Raw genomic sequence first — 18,465 nt, forward strand, 5'->3', positions numbered from 1 at the left:
TGCTAAATGTAAATGAATGATGCTAGAATTATTGTTCTGAATAACCTTTAAAGACAATCGCTCTTTCTCAATTTTTCTCAGTACTGAAGGAATATCTGTTGTGAAATACTCTCTGTTGATCATCACTTGTAAGCAAAAACACGTTTCGCAAGTGTGACAGCTGCTTTTGTCAGCATTACCCTAAAATCTGTAAAATAATGATTGAAAAATTATTAATGAAAAACGTACTTTTGAGCCTTTGAAAACGTTATTGGAACCAAATTATTTATTGATTAATTCGGTTTATATATATAAATTATTAAATAAACATGAATTATAATTCATTTTCAGTGATGGGTTCATAAATCTAATAAAATCAGTGATCCACGTGTCTATTTATTCAGAACTATTAACACGATTATAAAGAAACTGATTTGTAAAATAAACACAATAAGCAGCATAATGTATGAGAAACCCCATTATAATTATATTACATTTGTTGGCTTGTTTTAAAATGCTCTGTAATGCTTTCGCAATGGTGTACTAGGCTAAACTGAACTGAAAGTCCCAGGTCACATGATCACTCTTTGCGCTCTTCATTGGACAGCTGAGCCGTCCATAACTAGCAGTCATCGGGCGAAGGGCGGGGCATAGCTGTGTGTTAGAAATGACTACAATAGCACGAAACAGTCGTTATTAAGTTGGTGGGGACTTGCTGGGAGGTCTAATTAATATTTGTCTTGTTTTATTTCCTCACCGTGTATTTTAAGTGAACTGCCTGTTTAGGATTTCCATTATCTTTGCCGAAGTGGACAGCGCTGTCACACAATATCTGTTACTTTTCTCATCGCGGAAACGGTTGGACCAATCAGATTCGTTTGTGATTACAAGGTAGTATAATTTTACAGTTATGGCGAGTTTAAATTTGAATGTGCATGCCACCAAACTAATCCTTGCGAATAAATTATTGAATAGATTACATTTCTTAGTTTAATAGTTTTGTGTTAAATCAAAAACCTTCACAATGTTTAAATGTCGTGCAAAGGTAGTGGCTTTTAATGGGCCTCCAAGCGGCACCTACAGGAATAAAGCATTCTGAACAATCTCCAGCTGGAAGTGTTTACTGTAGTCTGGAAACGAGAGGAGGAGTGGATGAAAGGAGGAGGAGTGGAGGACAGGAAAAAACCAAAACACTCAGCGCTGTTCGCCATGTTGTGTTCAGCACACACGAGAGAATCTGAAGGTTTATTCCAGCGGACACACAACGTTTAAACACAGAAACGGAGCTGAAATGATCATCTGATCCTGATTCGGATTTCACGGAGGAATATATGTTTATCCGACACTCTGTGTATTTGATTTATTTCAGATGTTGCTTTTTTCGGATGTCAGTAGCCTGTGTTTAATCCCTGAGCTGGATTTATATTTCTGTGTTCTGGAATGAAGATGACTGTGATTATATAAAATCTTCAAATGCATTCAAATCATTTTTTTTAAGAACCAGGAGATCATATCGGGATGCTTTTGAACTTGAACCATGAATTGGAATTTTCCCCATGCATATGAACTGAGTGATCGATACTGATCGATATTAGTGCACAAGCTTCAGGACCCGAGCTGTCACTTTATAACACAGTATGATTGTATTAATCTTTGATGTTTCATCTATGCACGTGACGCACTGACCTCCACTCTGAGGATTTGTCAAATCTCTCAAACACTAAACCTCTCTTACAGACTTGGACATTGATCCGGACCTGTTTGCTCACAAATAAATGCTTTTGGCAATATTAAAACATTAATTTTAGAGAGAGCGGATTATCAGATTGGGTGTTGCTTGGATTTTATTTTTTTATTGCAGAACAAGAATCTGCATTGAAAATGAGGACAGACACCAAACTGGCCTTGGCCATATTCCTCGTATCCTGTTCATCAGGTGGGTAACCATTTCTGCTTTATATCTAGTGTGACCCCGGCACTGGTCATGGGTTGTGTCGGATTAATGGAGCTGTGTGTTACAGCCGTGTGTGTTACATGTTACAGAAGTGTAACTGAGGTTGGTCTGGTGTTGCACTGAAGGCTTTTGCTCATAACTGAGCTCCAGTGTGATTCTGCACAACAAAGGTCTCAGTATACGCATAACTAACTGTAATTTTTACAGTTTTCTGATTACTCACTAAGGATTTTTATGTATTTTCAGTGGGAATGTAAGCAAGATTTGAGCGTGTTCTGAAGAAGTTTTATTTTGAGCTGTTGAATCAGTAGATTGAATAAGATTCATTCTGATTCTGATCTATATATATATATACATTTACCTAACCCTCATGTATTAATTAATAAGTCGTATCATATAATTTCTATGGCATTGACATTTAACATATGATGAATTCACATTGATTCTTTAATTATTTAAGAATAATTATTGCCAATAATTTGATTTCTAATATTCTACTCAAATCCATCCTATAAGATGTTTTCACTCTTCAAGATTATTTGAATGAATTTGCTTAAAAATACAATGAATGCATCCTGTTGTTGGCATGGGAAACTTCTTTATCTCAAAATGCATCCATTTCCTTTTCTTTCTGCTCCTGATGCGTCAAGATCTGTTGTTCTGATCAAGAATCTGTTCTTGTGATCAGCTCATGCACCATACGACCCACATCAGAAACACCTCGGATGTAACTCTGAAGAGGTGTAGTGTGTGTAGAGACGGATGATAGATGGATACAGAGTCCATGAGGGTCACACAGTGAGGTGCAGATGAGTCGTAGGGTCAGGCTTTGGTCAGATGTTGTTCAGATTAGCCACTATCCTGGTCTTTTTAAAGATGTCCGAACGCTTCAGTGCTCAAGGTTACAGAGTCTGACGCCAGAATAACACTAATGCCATTAAACACCAGCATGCTTTGTGTGTGTGACGTGCAGCAAGAGTTTTACTTTAGTGTAGGCCATAACTCACATCAGACACACATGTCCTACTCACTTACTTTGGAAAATTATATATAATTATATATATATATTTTGTAAGCCTAGTCTTAAATTTTAAAATTTTTATCTTATTTTAAAACCAGGATTTTTATTATTTTTTATTTTTGTATGTATGTGCCTGAATTGTTTTTTCTTTTTTAAATAATAAACATTTATTTTTTTAATGTAAATCTCATTACTGTGCAGCAAAATTCAATATTTATTTTTACATTTAGCATTAGCTAAAGGCAATAACATTAATATATATATATATATATATATATATATATATATATATATATATATATATATATAATTTTTTTTAACTGTCATTATTATTATGTAATTTTTTTTTATTATTTTATGTAATTATCATTACTGTAATGCTGTACCAAATATTAAATGGGAACAATCAGCTTAAATTAAAGACAATTTAATATTTAACAACGTAATATTTATCACCAAGATCATGTATTGTAGTAATAATAATAATGTAAAATATATACTGATTAAAATATTAAGCTTGTATTTAGAACCAGTAATATATTTTGCATTGTGACATTATTTCATTAATAAACTTTCAGAGCATTTTCCTGGAAAATATAGAGTTTTGCTTTTTAATGTAATTCTAATTACTGTTATACTGTACGAAATGCTATAATTTATTATAAAAATCAGCATAAATCATGTCACAGTAGTGAGGATTTGGGGTGAATGTGCCTGGCAGTCTGATGTTGTTGTGTAGGAGGAGTAACAGTATCTGGTGAGGGTTTGAGTTGTTTCTGTGAGTGCAGAAGCTCAGCTCCGGCTCCAGATGTGCAGCTGTCTCTCAGCGTGTCTCAGACAGATGTGCGTCTCTGGCTCCAGTGTGTCCGGACGCAGCAGGAGGCCAAACTCTGGGAGACTTTAGAGTCATAGCCTCTGAAAGCATTTCATTTGATGAATCTGCAGAGCAACTGGAGAAGACGGACCGACCGAGAGAGAGAGAGAGATTCAGAAGCTCACAAACTGTGTGTGTGTTTAGAGAGAAACTGTGAAGTGTTTGAATGAAACCCAGAGTAAAATATGATGCTGCTTTGTGAATGAAAATATGTGAAGCAGAAGTCTTAAAGGAGTCACTTTCTAAGTTCACTTATTATATCACTCAAGGATTCTTGCACTAAAAGAGTCGTTAAGTAATTTCTCAAGGTCTTTTTCCATCTTGACAAACCTTACAATAGAGCTGTTCAGTCATGACGTCAATTATTCAGCAAACCCAGAAGAATAATTCAGCACGGCTTCCCTCAGATATTAGATTCCTATTTTAATATTACTTGATATACTCTCACTTTTTGTTCTTCTGCATAAACTACACACATTTATGCCACTGTGCTTTAAAACTGAATGTTTCTACATGAGCACAACCAGAGTTGTCTGATTTGTAAAGTACTCAAACGCACATGCACCTTTACTGTTGGTCAGTGTTTGGCGATGCACGTCTGGAAAAGTCTCCTGCTCTGGTTTTGTGAGCTAATCTAGTTTATGCTTTTAACATGATATTGTAGGCCATTATTGACAAATGTCTTCTGAAGTGACTCATTTGTAAGTCACTTTGGATAAAAGCGTCTGCTAAATGTTTGGACAGCGTTTCTCAAATGGGTCCAATACAGGGTGACTGTGAGAGAACATCCAAAACATCCAACATCCAAAGCTAGTTATAATGCACTGTGAGCTATTTTTAATATAAGTTGATGCATTCTGTGGAAATCGAACTCATACCCCTGATCTCTGTTTTTCATGACTGGCCAAGCAAAACAAAGCTCATTAAATATTTTCTTTAATCAAAGCAATTTTATAAAAAGGCCCTGTTCCCATTTTTTTTGTCTATGAGTAAGATTAAAAGAAAAATTAAGTGCATTAGATAAATCTTTGTTTTGCTACACCCCTGATAGAATATTTAATTATTTAAACTTATATATATTCAGGCCTACAGGACTCTTGCTTCACTGATTGCTTAATTGTATTTTGAAAGTGTATCAATATTTAACATTTTAGAAGGTTATTTCGATTGAAAGAGTTTTATCTCATCATAGCACACTTACAATACACTGTAGCATGACTGTAGTGTGTTTGATAGTGGAGGTGCATCATTAGATCTGCTCTCTGTAGATGATGAAGTGTTGCACTCTGTGGTATCCTCAGTTATTCCCGGGCTGTGAGTGCGAGTGCAGTAGTTCCTGTCATTGTGAGTGGCCTGTGATTTACACGTCTGTCCCAGCAGGCCTAGTGTCCGGCTTCATTAGCTCATGACTGAGAGTACGAGCGCTTCATTCAGAGCAGATCACGTCCCTTCACTGGCGCACAACGGCTGACACTCATGTAGACAAACGACATTCAAACTAGGAGTGTACGAATATTAATAATAACTTTTGGAATGCAACTTTTAGGAATGTTTTTGATCTGTTAAGTGTTTTTGCCGCTGACGGTGTTTGAATGATTGCTGTTGGCAGCTTATGGCTCATTAACTGCATTGTGGGTAAATTCGAGCAGATTAGGTGGTATAAAAGGTGTGTGTGTGTGTGTGTGTGCACATATATTGACTTCCCTGCTCTGTGATGACATTCATGTCAATAGAAGTTCAGTTTTTATTAAACCTGGAAAGTGATCAAACAGGAAGTTTTTTTCAAGAAAAACAGGCTTCTGTGAGTTTACAATCCAGTTGAGTTTGTTGATGGCTGATAGATGTTGAAGTTTAGATCTGAAGAAACTGATCTGAATCTGTCGAGAGAAAGAGAACAAAAGATGCTCAATCAAAGTCTTTTAAGAAAGCTGTCAGAAAACTCAGGTTTTTTTTTTATTTGAAGCAGTGTCTGTTTTTTGGCATTATGCGATTCGTTTAAACTTGATCTAATTCATTAAAGTTTATTTATAAATTCAGAAACTACATGAAATATTTGTATCTTGATGTAGATGTGTGTTTACATAATGGTTGAGCGTCATCGCCCTCTGCTGGTAATAAGTGTGTGTGTGTGTGTGTGTGTGTGTGTGTGTGTGTGAGTGTGTGTGTGTGTGTGTTTATTTTGTAAATACTCCAGGTTTGATATGCGGGGACAGTTATAAGGCCCTGTTCTTGTGTGGTTAAACAGATGATTTAATGCTGATGTTCAGATTTCACAAGGAAAACATTAGAGGGATTGATAAAATCTTTGCACGGACTTCAGTGGAATCTGTCAGTCTGGTGATTTGATCTTAATTGAGGTGATTAAGAGACTCTTAATGAGAAGGCAGACTCATGTCGAGACATCAGACGGTTCCTCGGGCACAAACACACCATTCAGAAACTCACTCCTGAAGAACGAAGAGACGTCTAGCTGCAGAAATATCTCCACCGACTGAAAACTCGTTTGATAACATCGAGAGAGAGATCAGTGACCGTCAGCTGTCTGAATCCTGTGATTTATGGAAGTACGTTGACTATTACTCTGAAAGCTCATAATTATTTGATAATCAAGCGTCTCTGCCCTGCAGCCTGATGAAGGCTTTTCATGTTTGTGTCTCAGCGACGCTTGCGTGGAATTCGGTGAATGTTCAGTGGGCTGAAGTGAATAGAAATCTGTTCAGTGTGTTGAATTATTGAGAGGTCAAAGACGTCTGTCAGCAGGAATGTCTGATTGCTCCACGTCTCGCCTTTCTAGCATTCCTTCCCTTCAATGAGCTGCTGTGGATGAAATACAAGCCCTTTCCTTGACACACACACACACACACACACACATTCCTGCGCATGTACACTACTGTTCAAAAGTTTGGGGCCAGGGAATCCTGAAAAACATGTTTTCAACATTGATGATAATCAGAAATGTTTCTTGAGCAGTAAATGATTTCTGAAGATCATGTGACACTGAAGACTGGAGGAATGATGCTGAAAATACAGCGGAGCATCACAGAAATACATTACACTTTAACACAGATTCACACAGAAAACTGTAGTTTAAGTTATTTTAATTTTTAATAATATTTCTCAATTTGACTGTATTTTTAGATCAAATAAATGCAGCTGTGCTGAGCAGAATAGACATTTTAACTTGCTCTTAAAGCAATTTTTAGAAAGTTTAGAATTTCAGTCTTTTTCACACAGTTATAATATCATCTCTGATAACTTGCAATATTATTATAAAATATGCAAAATATAAAACATACATGAATATGCTGCTTTTTAAGACACCCTGATTCAAGCGGCATACGGCAATCCGAGAATCTCAATTTTACAAATGGACAACTTGAGCCACTGTTTGTTTCTTATGTGTTTTTATGATTATTATAGTATTGTGTTATTAGAGTTCATCGACATCCAATAATTTAAGTCAGATTTGAGAAATGCTGTTCAACATCCTCATAGTTTATTGCATTAAAAAAATCATAAAGTAGTTATAATTACCATGACTGACTTTTACCATTCGAGAAGCTTGATGCACTGAAAGAAAAATGGGGTAGAAAAAAAATGGTTAGTAAATTTCACAAATAAAAAATGGCAAGTAACACCTTAAATTAAATGTAAAATTTTAAAGACTGTTAAATGCACTCAAATAATCTTTTTTTTTACTTGAAAACTTATTTGACAGTGCACTGTACCTTTAAGATTTTAAGTGTGATGTGGTTTTATAAAGAGTCTCTGTTATGCGTCTGAAGTGTCTGTCTGTGTGCTCCAGGTGCGATTCTCGGGCGCTCAGAGACGCAGGAGTGTGCGTTTTACAATGCCAACTGGGAGAAGGACCGCACGAACCAGAGCGGCGTGGAATCATGTCACGCAGAGAAAGACAAACGACGACACTGTTTCTCCACCTGGAAGAACCGCTCCGGAGCCGTGGAGATGGTGAAGCAGGGCTGCTGGCTGGACGACGTCAACTGCTACGACAGGTACGAGCGGATGCACGCTCGGATGCATCGTGTGTGTGTGTGTGTGTGGTGAACTGATGAAGTCTGTGTGTGTGTGTGTGTGTGTGTGTGCAGAAGCGAGTGTGTGGAGCATAAGGAGGATCCAGACGTATTCTTCTGCTGCTGCGAGGGAAACATGTGCAACGAGAAGTTTCACCACAGTCCAGAGCTGATTCAGAGTAAGTAACACACACTCAGATGTGCACTCCAAGATTAATAATCAGACTGATTTCACCACTGACATCTCACAACTGTGACACCGCAACAGAAGCTGACCAGATACATGATCTAAATCATACACTTGCCTGAATATATCCATTTAGATTTAAACCTAAAATCCTTTGATTTTAGAGTCACGTCTATGTTACTTCGAATCACAAAGTCACACACATTTAATTTCTCTGACGTCTGTGGATGATGTATTATTGTAGTGTCACCTATTTCTGACTCGCCTTTAAACGTCATAACAGTAAACACACTGTGATTCAACACATTAAATATCAAACGAACGGACTCTTCTCTTCTCCTTGAATGAGCCGTTTTTGAGCAAATTAAGGTCCAGTTGGCCAGGGATCAGTAAGATTTAAAAATCTCTTCTGCTCACCAAGACTGCATTTATTTGATCAAAAAATACAGTAAAAAATGTTCTATTGTGAAATATTATTTAGATTTAAAATAAATGCTTTCTATTTAAATATCTGTTACGTTGAAATTTATTTCCGTGATTCAGAGCTGTATTTTCAGCATCATTCCTCCTCTTTTCAATGTCACGCTGATTCAAGAAACATTTCTGATTATTATCAATGTTGAAAACAGTTGAGCCGCCCAATATTTTTATGGAAACTGTGATACATTTTATTAGAATTCTTTGATTAATAGAAAGTAAAAAAATAGAATACATTTGCTGCATTATAAATGTCTTTATTGTCACTTTTCGTCAATTTAATGCATCCTTGCTCAATAAAAGTCTGAATTTTTTTTCAAACCACTAACAGTCGTATCGACCGTCGGATGAACAGTAGTGTATGTGATGCTGTAGGTCACATGTTTAGTGAATTTATCCTCATTCTCTCTCTCTCTCTCTCTCTCTCTCTCTCTCTCTCTCTCTCTCTCTCTCTCTCTCTCTCTCTCTCTCTCTCTCTCTCTCTCCAGTCACGTCGAGCCCCGTTCCTCCGAAGCCGGACGTGTTACCCACGCTGCTCTACTCTCTGATCCCCGTCATGGCTGTCGCTGTCATCCTCTTCCTCTCGTTCTGGATGTACCGGCATCTGAAGCTGTCGTACCCGCCGATGCTCGTGCCGTCACAGGTATCTCAATATCATCTTGAGGATATATCTGGAGATGTTTTTGGATAACGGCAGCGATACGGACAGTTATTAATGTGTATCCATTCATAACAACCACACTGAACTATTCTTACATTGGGCAGCAAATGTTTCACTGCAAAAAAAGATTTTCTTACTCAGTATCCGTCTTGTTTTCTAGTGCGGTTTAAACAAGACAGATATCTGCCGTTGACCTGTGCTGCACATGAGTGTGTGTGTGTGTGTTCATGTGTTCAGCGGCTGTGTTTGTGTCTGTAGGACCCGTGTCTGATGCCTCCTTCTCCGTTGTTGGGTCAGAAGCCGCTGCAGCTGCTGGAGCTGAAAGCTCGTGGACGCTTCGGCTGCGTCTGGAAAGCTCAGCTGCTGCACGAACACGTGGCTGTAAAGATCTTCCCGGTGCAGGTATCTGACACACTTCATCCAGTTCCCTCCTCAGCTTCAGCACAGAAGATTTGACATGATTATAATAAGCCAGAAGCTCATGGGAAACTCAAATCTGAGTGCTTTATTTTTTAGAGGTCGACTTGTGCTTGTCATGTTATTGGATAAAAAATATATAATGCAGTTTTTAATACACCTTTTCACTTTTCACGTTTGATATATTAATTTGTTTTTAACTAGAAACAGATTTTCACTCGGAAATTGCTTGTAAATTTCACTAATAATGGAAAGTGGCATTTAATTAAATAGGGAATATTGAAGTAGAAAAATTGAAATAATACATTGAAGAATTCACTTTGATTAAAGTGATGAAATGTTCATTATTGACCAGCGATGTATTTATCGTAATATTGGAATTGCCCTCTGGAGTATTTTGGTTTTTGCATCTTGTTCACATTACAAAGACTGGAAATGTAAATCTAACTGCTTTTGTAAAATGACAGCAACAGCAGTGATAAAATACACCAATATTCAAGAACAAAGTCTCTGGGGTGCATTTGTAGCAACAGCCAAAAATACATTGTATGGGTCAAAATTACAGATTTTTCTTTTATGCCAAAAATCATTAGGATATTAAGTAACGATCATGTTTCATTGAAATATTTAGTAAATGTTATATTGTAAATATATTAAAAACTAATTTTTGATAAGTAATATGCAGTGCTAAGAACTTTAAAGATGATTTTCTCAATATTTAGATTTTTTTGCTCCTTCAGATTCCAGATTTTCAAATATTGTCCTCCTAATAAACCATACATCAATGGAGAGATGATTTATTGTATAAATCTCAATAAAAAAATAAATTTTAAAAATCACACCTTATGACTGGTTTTGTGCTCCAGGCACACATTTGATAAACAAATGAATCATAAATAATTTGTCCACCAAGTACCGTATTTTTCGGACTATAAGTCACACCTGAGTATAAGTCGCATCAGTCCAAAAATACGTCATGATGAGGAAAAAAAAACATATATAAGTCGCACTGGAGTATAAGTGCCATTTATTTAGAACCAAGAGAAAACATTACCGTCTCCAGCCGCCAGAGGGCGCTCTATGTCTTCAGTGTAGACTACAGGAGAACTGAGCAACATAGAGCGCCCTCTGGTGGCTGGAGACGGTAATGTTTTCTCTTGATTCATTTCTCTTGGTTCATGTCAAAATAATCTTTATAAATATGTCACACCTGACTATAAGTCATAGGACCAGCCAAACTATGAAAAAAAGTGTGACTTTTATTCCGGAAAATACGGTAATAAAGTAAATAATTAGCCTGTTTACATCTTGTGCACATGAATCCAGAAATCAGCTGATGTGCATCACAATGGTGTGTAAATGTACGTTTTACTTTGAATGCTGCTGAATGTTCCTGTGTTTGTCTGCAATCTCTCTCAGAATAAACAATCGTGGCAGAATGAATATGAGATGTATAGTTTGAGTGGAATGAAACATGAAAATATCCTTCACTTCATCGCGGCAGAAAAAAGAGGGAATGGAGTCGACATCGAGCTCTGGCTCATCACAGCATACCATGAGAAGGTACACACACACACACACACACACACACACACACACACACCTGTGTACTTTATTCAGAATACTGCATACTGTCACCATCCAAACATAACATGCATTCTGCAGGAGTGTGTGACATCATCGTCACATGACCTCAGTGTGTCACATGTTTGATTGGAGTGTGTGATGATGATCTGTGTGTGTTTGGAGTGTGTGATGATATCATCTGTGTGTGTTTGTTCTCAGGGCTCGCTGACAGACTTCCTGAAGGCGAACGTCGTGTCGTGGAATGAGTTGTGTCTGATAGCGCAGACGTTTGTGCGCGGTTTGGCGTATTTACACGAGGACATTCCCAACCTGAAGGACGGACACAAGCCTGCCGTTGCTCACCGGTACAGAACACTTTCAGTCTGTTAGATCCACGAAAATAAAATCTGACTCCATCCTAAAGTTTAAGCCACATCTGTTTAGTTTCTTGAATAAAGACCCAATTTAGGGTGTACTCACACTAGGCACGGTTGCCATGAACCGGGCCCGAGTATGATTGTCCCCCCCCCCCCCCCACTCCCCCTCTGGCCTGCACTCACATATAGCGTTTCAGCATTCGTGCCGGAGCACGCTTACGTCATTATGGTGCGACGGTTTCGGGATAAACAGGGAGAGCGGCGCTCTCTGAACGCAATGGAGTACATCGCTCTGTTTTCTTTGTGGATAATTTTGTGTCGTTTGGTCCACAGCCCTCTCACAGCCTGTTGTTAAACAGATGTGTCGCCTTAGTGGCGCGAAAATTTTCACGTAATCGTGCTGCTTGTATGAGGATGTTTGCAATGTACCAGCTGAAGTGCAGTTTTTAGTTTTTATGCGTTTTGCACCTCTGCCGTAGACCAAAGCGACCCTTTCCCTGTCATGTTGGTTTTGAAGCGTCGCAAAACCGTGACGCAACGCGTCCTTTTCGGTGCTCCGGCACGGTTAGCGCTCACACTGCATGCGAACCGTGCCCGAGTCCAACTGAACCGTGCCCTGGCCCACCTCTTCCAAGCGGGCCAGGGCCGGCCAATCGAGCCGCGCCCGGGCACGATTCGGAGCACTCACACTAGTCAAACGAACCGCGCTTTGGTGGTCACACGCACTCGGGCACGGTTCAGACTGGCTAGTGTGAGAAGACCCTTATAGTGTGGTGTAAAATATGTGTAAAATATTATTTTTTAACTGTTTTGTTTTTGTTTTTGTTTCTGTTAAGTTACTTTATTATGAGTTTTTTCTGCTCTTTATAGTACTGTTAGATCTATTTGTTTATATTTGTTTATATTTTATTCTGTAAAAATGTAAAAAAAAGAAAAAAAAATTCTTATTATATCTTTTTGGGCCTTTGGGTCCCTTGCTAAAAATAAAAAAAATAAAAATAATAAATAAAAAATATATTTAAATTTACTATCTTTTTTTTTTTTTAGCAAGGGACACAAAGCCTAAAATCTTACAGGACACTTGTATAGTATTTTTGTATAAATACCCATTTTATTCTGTAAAAATGTATCATATAAATATTTGTAAAATATTATTTGATAAATATTTTGTTTCTATTTTTTTTTTCAAACTCATTATAGTAATGTATATGCTTATTTGTTTACTTATTATTTTTAAGTAAAATTTATACATAAGTATTTGAATCTTATTTCATTATTTATTTATTCATTTTTTTTATTTTTTTACAATGGACACCATCCAAAAATGCCCCAAGCATTTATTTTGTTTCTTGTACAACGACCAAGTTTATACTGTAAAAAAGCAGGTTGTATAAGTATGTATGAAAATATTTTAAATGTGTATTTGTGCATTTTTCACACTTTCCCTCAAAGTTTCCACCCACACCCCCAGTGTGAAACCCCCATAAATCAGATGTAATATAACCTCTTTCTCTCTCTCTCTCTCTCTCTCTCTCTCTCTCTCTCTCTCTCTCTCTCTCTGTCTCTCTCTCTCTCTCTCTCTGTCTCTCTCTCTCTCTCTTTCTCTCTCTCTCTCTCTCTCTCTCTCTCAGAGATATCAAGAGTAAGAATGTGTTACTGAAGCATGATTTAACTGCATGTATTGCTGACTTTGGTCTGTCACTGAAGTTTGAAGCAGGGAAATCTACAGGTGACACACACGGACAGGTGAATATGATCTGTGCAATGAAGTCAGTTTTTCTTTTATAGTCTCAGATTGACTGACCAGTGTTAGTTGTGTGAGATGTGGTGTGCTGAGGTTGTGTTGTGTGAAGGTGGGGACGCGGCGGTACATGGCTCCGGAGGTGCTGGAGGGGGCCATCAGTTTCCAGCGCGATTCCTTCCTGAGGATCGACATGTACGCCGCGGGTCTGGTGCTGTGGGAACTGGCCTCTCGCTGCACAGCGGCTGACGGTAACAAACACCCATTCACTCACACTCCGGTGAAGTCCAGTGATGAACCGCTGCTGATCCGTGTGTGTGTGTGTGTGTGTGTGTGTGTGTCTCAGGGCCCGTGGATGAGTTCTGTCTGCCGTTTGAGGAGGAGGCCGGTCTTCATCCGTCTCTGGAGGACATGCAGGACGTCGTTGTGCACAAGAAACTACGGCCGATATTCAGAGAACACTGGCTGAAACACACGGTACACACACACACACACACACACACACACGTGCACACACACAGACACACACTCACAGGTACGCACACACACACACACACACAGGTACACACACAGACACACACTCACAGGTACACACACACACACACACACTCACAGGTACGCACACACGCACTCACAGGTACACACACAGACACACACTCACAGGTACACACACACACACACACACACACTCACAGGTACGCACACACACACACACACAGACACACACTCACAGGTACGCACACACACACTCACAGGTACACATGCACACACACACACTCACAGGTACACACACACACACACACACAGGTACGCACGCAAACACACACACACACACTCACAGGTACACACACACACACACATACTCACAGGTACGCACGCACACACTCAAGGGTACGCACACATACACACACTCTCAGGTACGCACGCGCACACACACACACACACTCACAGGTACACACACACACACACATACTCACAGGTACGCACGCACACACTCAAGGGTACGCACACATACACACACTCTCAGGTACGCACGCGCACACGCACACACACACTCACGGGTAAGCACGCACACACACACACTCACGGGTACGCACACACACACACACTCACAGGTTCGCACACACATACACACTCAAGGGTACGCACACATACACACACTCTCAGGTACGCACGCGCACACACACACACACACACTGTCCATCAACACTGACCACATTATATTTTCAGTGCATTTTAACATGTTAAAGTCGACATGAACTCAGAACTGACCTCATCTTCTCATTAATGAATGATTCTTCATCTGTGAGGTTTATTGCAAAGAAAATAAGTTTATTTCATCAGAATGCAATAAGTGTTGACACATCTGAAATATCTTTACTTCTCCTTCAACATCTTCAAGACTTTTTATTATCCAATCAACGCTTTGTGTCAATTAATAAAAAATACATAGAATATGAATAATATAAATTAGGATGTTTCTCAATTGTATTTATCAGTAAATTTAATATTTATAAAAGTAACATTAAAGTATTATTTATATACTATCATAGTATTTATTCATAATTTGTATTTTATTATTTATTAGTAATTTTTGGTGCTTTTGCCATTCCTTTTTTCCCCACTATTTAGCTTTTTTATATTTAAACACATTTAATTAATATTCATTTTTTGCTTTGTTTAAATAACATAAACAGTGTTCAGTAGCTGTAGCTTTAGTTAACTGTAACAACACTAACGTCAAAAATAATAACGTTTCCAGTTTCAGATTGCATATCTCCAGATGTAAGTGAATGAGTGATTTGGTCATGTGACCCTTTATACTCGTATGACGCGCTCAAGATGCTTATAGATGCACGGTGTTCAGGTTTTATCCATGTAGCTGCCGAAAGAGACTCAGCTAATACTAAATAATACAGGGTTAGATGTGTGTGTGTCCAGGGTCTGGCGATGCTCTGTGAGACCGTGGAGGAGTGCTGGGACCACGAGGCCGAGGCGCGTCTGTCTGCGGGGTGCGTGGAGGAGCGCATCCTCTCAATGCACCGCATCACCAACCTCATCGCCCCCGACGACATCCTCTCCGTCGTCACCATGGTTACCAACCTGGACTTCCCCCCTAAAGAATCCAGCCTATGATGCTGTTCTCTCGGCCAATCAGAGCGCAGCGTGTGCGAGAGCAAACCGGACTCGAGCAAAACGAGCGCGGGAATAATTCAACGACTTACACACGAGGAACTCACGAGATCAAACACACACCGGACGTCTCCGTCTGCACCAAAACCTCTTTTATGCATAAACGAAAGCCTTTTGTGTTTTCTATGAACAGCAGCTCTTATGATTTTAGCATCAATATAGGGTGAAACTCTGGAGTCGTTTGCCGTTTGTTTTCAGCGAATCATTACAGTCATGCCGATACGGGACACGGATTCTTGAGGAATTATGCTGAAATAACCATGAACCTCCCTTAAACAGGTATACCTCATCTTGATTTCTCGTGCTTTTTCCTGAACAGCTGCTACGGAGGCGAGACGAGTCGCTGTAACACGCTTGTGTTTCTGCCTTTCGCTTCTCTGCTTCATTTCATGGCAGCCGTCACGGCTCTTTCTGAAGGAGTCGTATCATGAGGAATCGACGCTCGCTCCACTGAATCACAGAAACCAGGGGCCAATATTAACTCTGCCAATGGTGGAGGAATTCGGACAGTTTACCGCTCATGCAACTCTAATTTTACAACAGTTTAGTAACACATATGCAAAATGAGCCTCCATATTCATCGAACTGCACCTGATGCATTGTGTTTGTTCATAATTATCTTTTAGTGGATATATATGAGAAATAATCCAGCAATTTGAGTGATGGAGAGTTCATTTGACTCGTTTCTGATGTGAGCTAGATTAACATCAGTGGATTAATATCTATTTCATGTTGAGAAACTTGGGCCACTGAGTCACGATGTCAAACTAGGGAAGCTTTAAAAAAAAATGTACAAGGTAATTGCAACTTTTTATCTCATGATACAGATTCACTTTTTTTAAATCCTGAGTTTATATCTTGCAGTTCAGACTGTTTATTTTGATATTCACATTTTGCATGATAAAAACTGATAATTCTGCATGAGTAAAATCTATCAATATATTTAACCATTTTTTTTTTTTTTTTTTTACATTTTGCATTTTTTTTTTTCACCATAAATTCCACAATAAAAAATAAAAAGCCATAGCAACTTTGTTCTTGCATTTGCAACTTTACATTAGAGTTCTGAAAGAAAAAGTATTAGTATTATAACTCACCCGCTGTAAATTGCAAGAAAAAAAGTCAGAATTATCAGTTTATATCTCGCAATTCTGTCAAACAAAAAAAAAAAAAAAGGCAAAATTGCAAGAAAAAGGTTGCAATTATCTAAATTGAGTTTTTAATCCCGTGGCTGAAATAAGCTTCCAAATCAAACAATCTGAACACCAGCAGAAATAATGAAAGTAAAGTTTGAGGAATGACATTATTATCAGTCTGTCTCAATGTGATGCATTTTTACAGAGACTCTTGTTGCAGGATGGAGCCGTTAAAAACTAAAATTGGACAATTATATACTCATTTCGCATCAAATCCACTGCTTAACATTAGAAGTTGACGTTTGAAGCGAAGGCTCCTTTACTGACAGTGTTTGCACACAGCTCTATCTTTCAGTCTCCTCCTCTCTGTCTGAAGCACTACAGCAGTATTCAGGGACTTACAGCAATTATGCAACCAACACGCAGCAGCGATCGCAACTGTAGCATACAGAGTCTCAACCACTTCTATTTATTTCATTAATAATGTGACAAACTCTCAGTACTGTGAAGACAAACCCTGGTTATTATTTTGCCTGAATGTGTTTGACGACAAACCGAGTGTGTTGGGTGAGGAGTACGTTTGTAAAAGACATTTCAGATCAATCTGTAGTTCCCCCGAACACACACATGTACAGCAAACGAATAATGTAAATATGATTGTTGGTTTTAAATTATTAGACTAGCATGATGTTGCTCTGTTCTTTTCGGTGTCACTAATCAAAAACAGTGCTTTATAAAGAAATTATTCCAGAAGATTGTACTGCGGGGTATTTTATATTTGATACTTTTTCTTGTCTTAATGTCTGCAGGCTCAAACTCACTGAATTATGCATGTGATTCTCTTTTTTTAAATATAAAGACATTTTTGTTATACTAATTTTCCATGAATGAATGATGATAAACTTATTCACAAACTTTTAAATCATCATGAAATCTTCTCGAGCCTGTATTAATGTTTCTTCCACACAAAAAGGTATGCCATTTCATAACAACACACTGATTTATAAAGAAATGCCTATTCAGTTAATTATGTAAATATACAAATATATATATATATATATTTCTGGAACTAATTCAAAAGGCATTAAAATAAACTATAGAAATGCAAGCTTGTTAATGGGTGTTACTTTTGGATGCAACTGTGCAATAATGTTGTACAACATCCTTCAGGGGCCAGAAAATTCTTTGAGACAAAGAAACGACAAATTTCCAAACATATTTTTTCAACTTGATCATATTTACCAAGGGTGCCGATACTTTTGGCCATGACTGTAAACACAATACAAACCACATAAACACACCACATCCATTACTGACAGATCACTAGGCAGGGTTTTCTCTATTTTAATACACCTTCAATAATATGTTTTATATGATACTGCAGTGTGGAAAATTCATTTTCAAAATCATTAATATTTTGATGTAACTTAATTATAAATGAATTTGAGCTGCTGCAGAGTAACGGTCACTGTCTTTTACACACTTTTCATCATCTTTTTATTACATGGTATTACTCACTTCACGTTATGTTTGTATTTAACTCTTTATTGTAAATCATTACAGAAACCTTTTTCTACAGTACTCTTCTGTACATAGATGTAAGTAACTAATGTGGATTTATATTACACAAGAATTAGACGCATTATTTAAAACAGCTTAAGATTGAGTTCAGGTTGTCACACCGAAACTCTTCACATACTTTAACCTGTTAAAGTTATCTGCTGAATTAAACGTGTAAAAACTCACCAGTGCAGGTCCTGTGATTTCACACCACTAGCTCGCGTATTTCCGGGAAGCAACGTGTCGCATTTCCTAAGTCTAAATGAAGTTTATTTACATAGTGCATGCTGT

General features: G+C 38.1%; 1 protein-coding gene across 2 annotated transcripts; it reads left to right on the top strand.

Moving 5' to 3' along the window:
* The first annotated feature begins 1,111 nt into the window (after window positions 1-1,111).
* Window positions 1,112-17,542, top strand: LOC113051000 (activin receptor type-2A-like). 2 transcript variants are annotated; one of them, XM_026214569.1, is made up of 12 exons: window positions 1,112-1,614; window positions 1,841-1,915; window positions 7,634-7,841; window positions 7,935-8,038; window positions 9,012-9,166; window positions 9,443-9,586; window positions 11,021-11,164; window positions 11,387-11,532; window positions 13,176-13,290; window positions 13,398-13,536; window positions 13,632-13,762; window positions 15,227-17,542. In XM_026214569.1, exons 2-12 carry the CDS (start codon window positions 1,861-1,863, stop codon window positions 15,419-15,421), a joined length of 1,536 nt encoding a protein of 511 aa, XP_026070354.1. In that variant the 5' UTR covers window positions 1,112-1,614; window positions 1,841-1,860; the 3' UTR covers window positions 15,422-17,542. The 2 variants fall into 2 exon arrangements, with proteins under 2 accessions (XP_026070354.1, XP_026070353.1); XM_026214568.1 differs by having other exon boundaries at window positions 1,114-1,915.
* The last annotated feature ends 923 nt before the right edge of the window (window positions 17,543-18,465 follow it).

Source organism: Carassius auratus, chromosome 31, assembly GCF_003368295.1.
Source record: "Carassius auratus strain Wakin chromosome 31, ASM336829v1, whole genome shotgun sequence".
Lineage (NCBI taxonomy): Eukaryota > Metazoa > Chordata > Actinopteri > Cypriniformes > Cyprinidae > Carassius > Carassius auratus.

Bases quoted from the DNA above. Each gene is read 5' to 3' on its own strand.
- LOC113051000 (XM_026214569.1), top strand. From the start codon at position 1,861: ATGAGGACAGACACCAAACTGGCCTTGGCCATATTCCTCGTATCCTGT. The intron at 9,587-11,020 runs GTATCTGACACA...AATCTCTCTCAG, and splicing joins TAAAGATCTTCCCGGTGCAG to AATAAACAATCGTGGCAGAA. The intron at 13,537-13,631 runs GTAACAAACACC...TGTGTGTCTCAG, and splicing joins TCGCTGCACAGCGGCTGACG to GGCCCGTGGATGAGTTCTGT.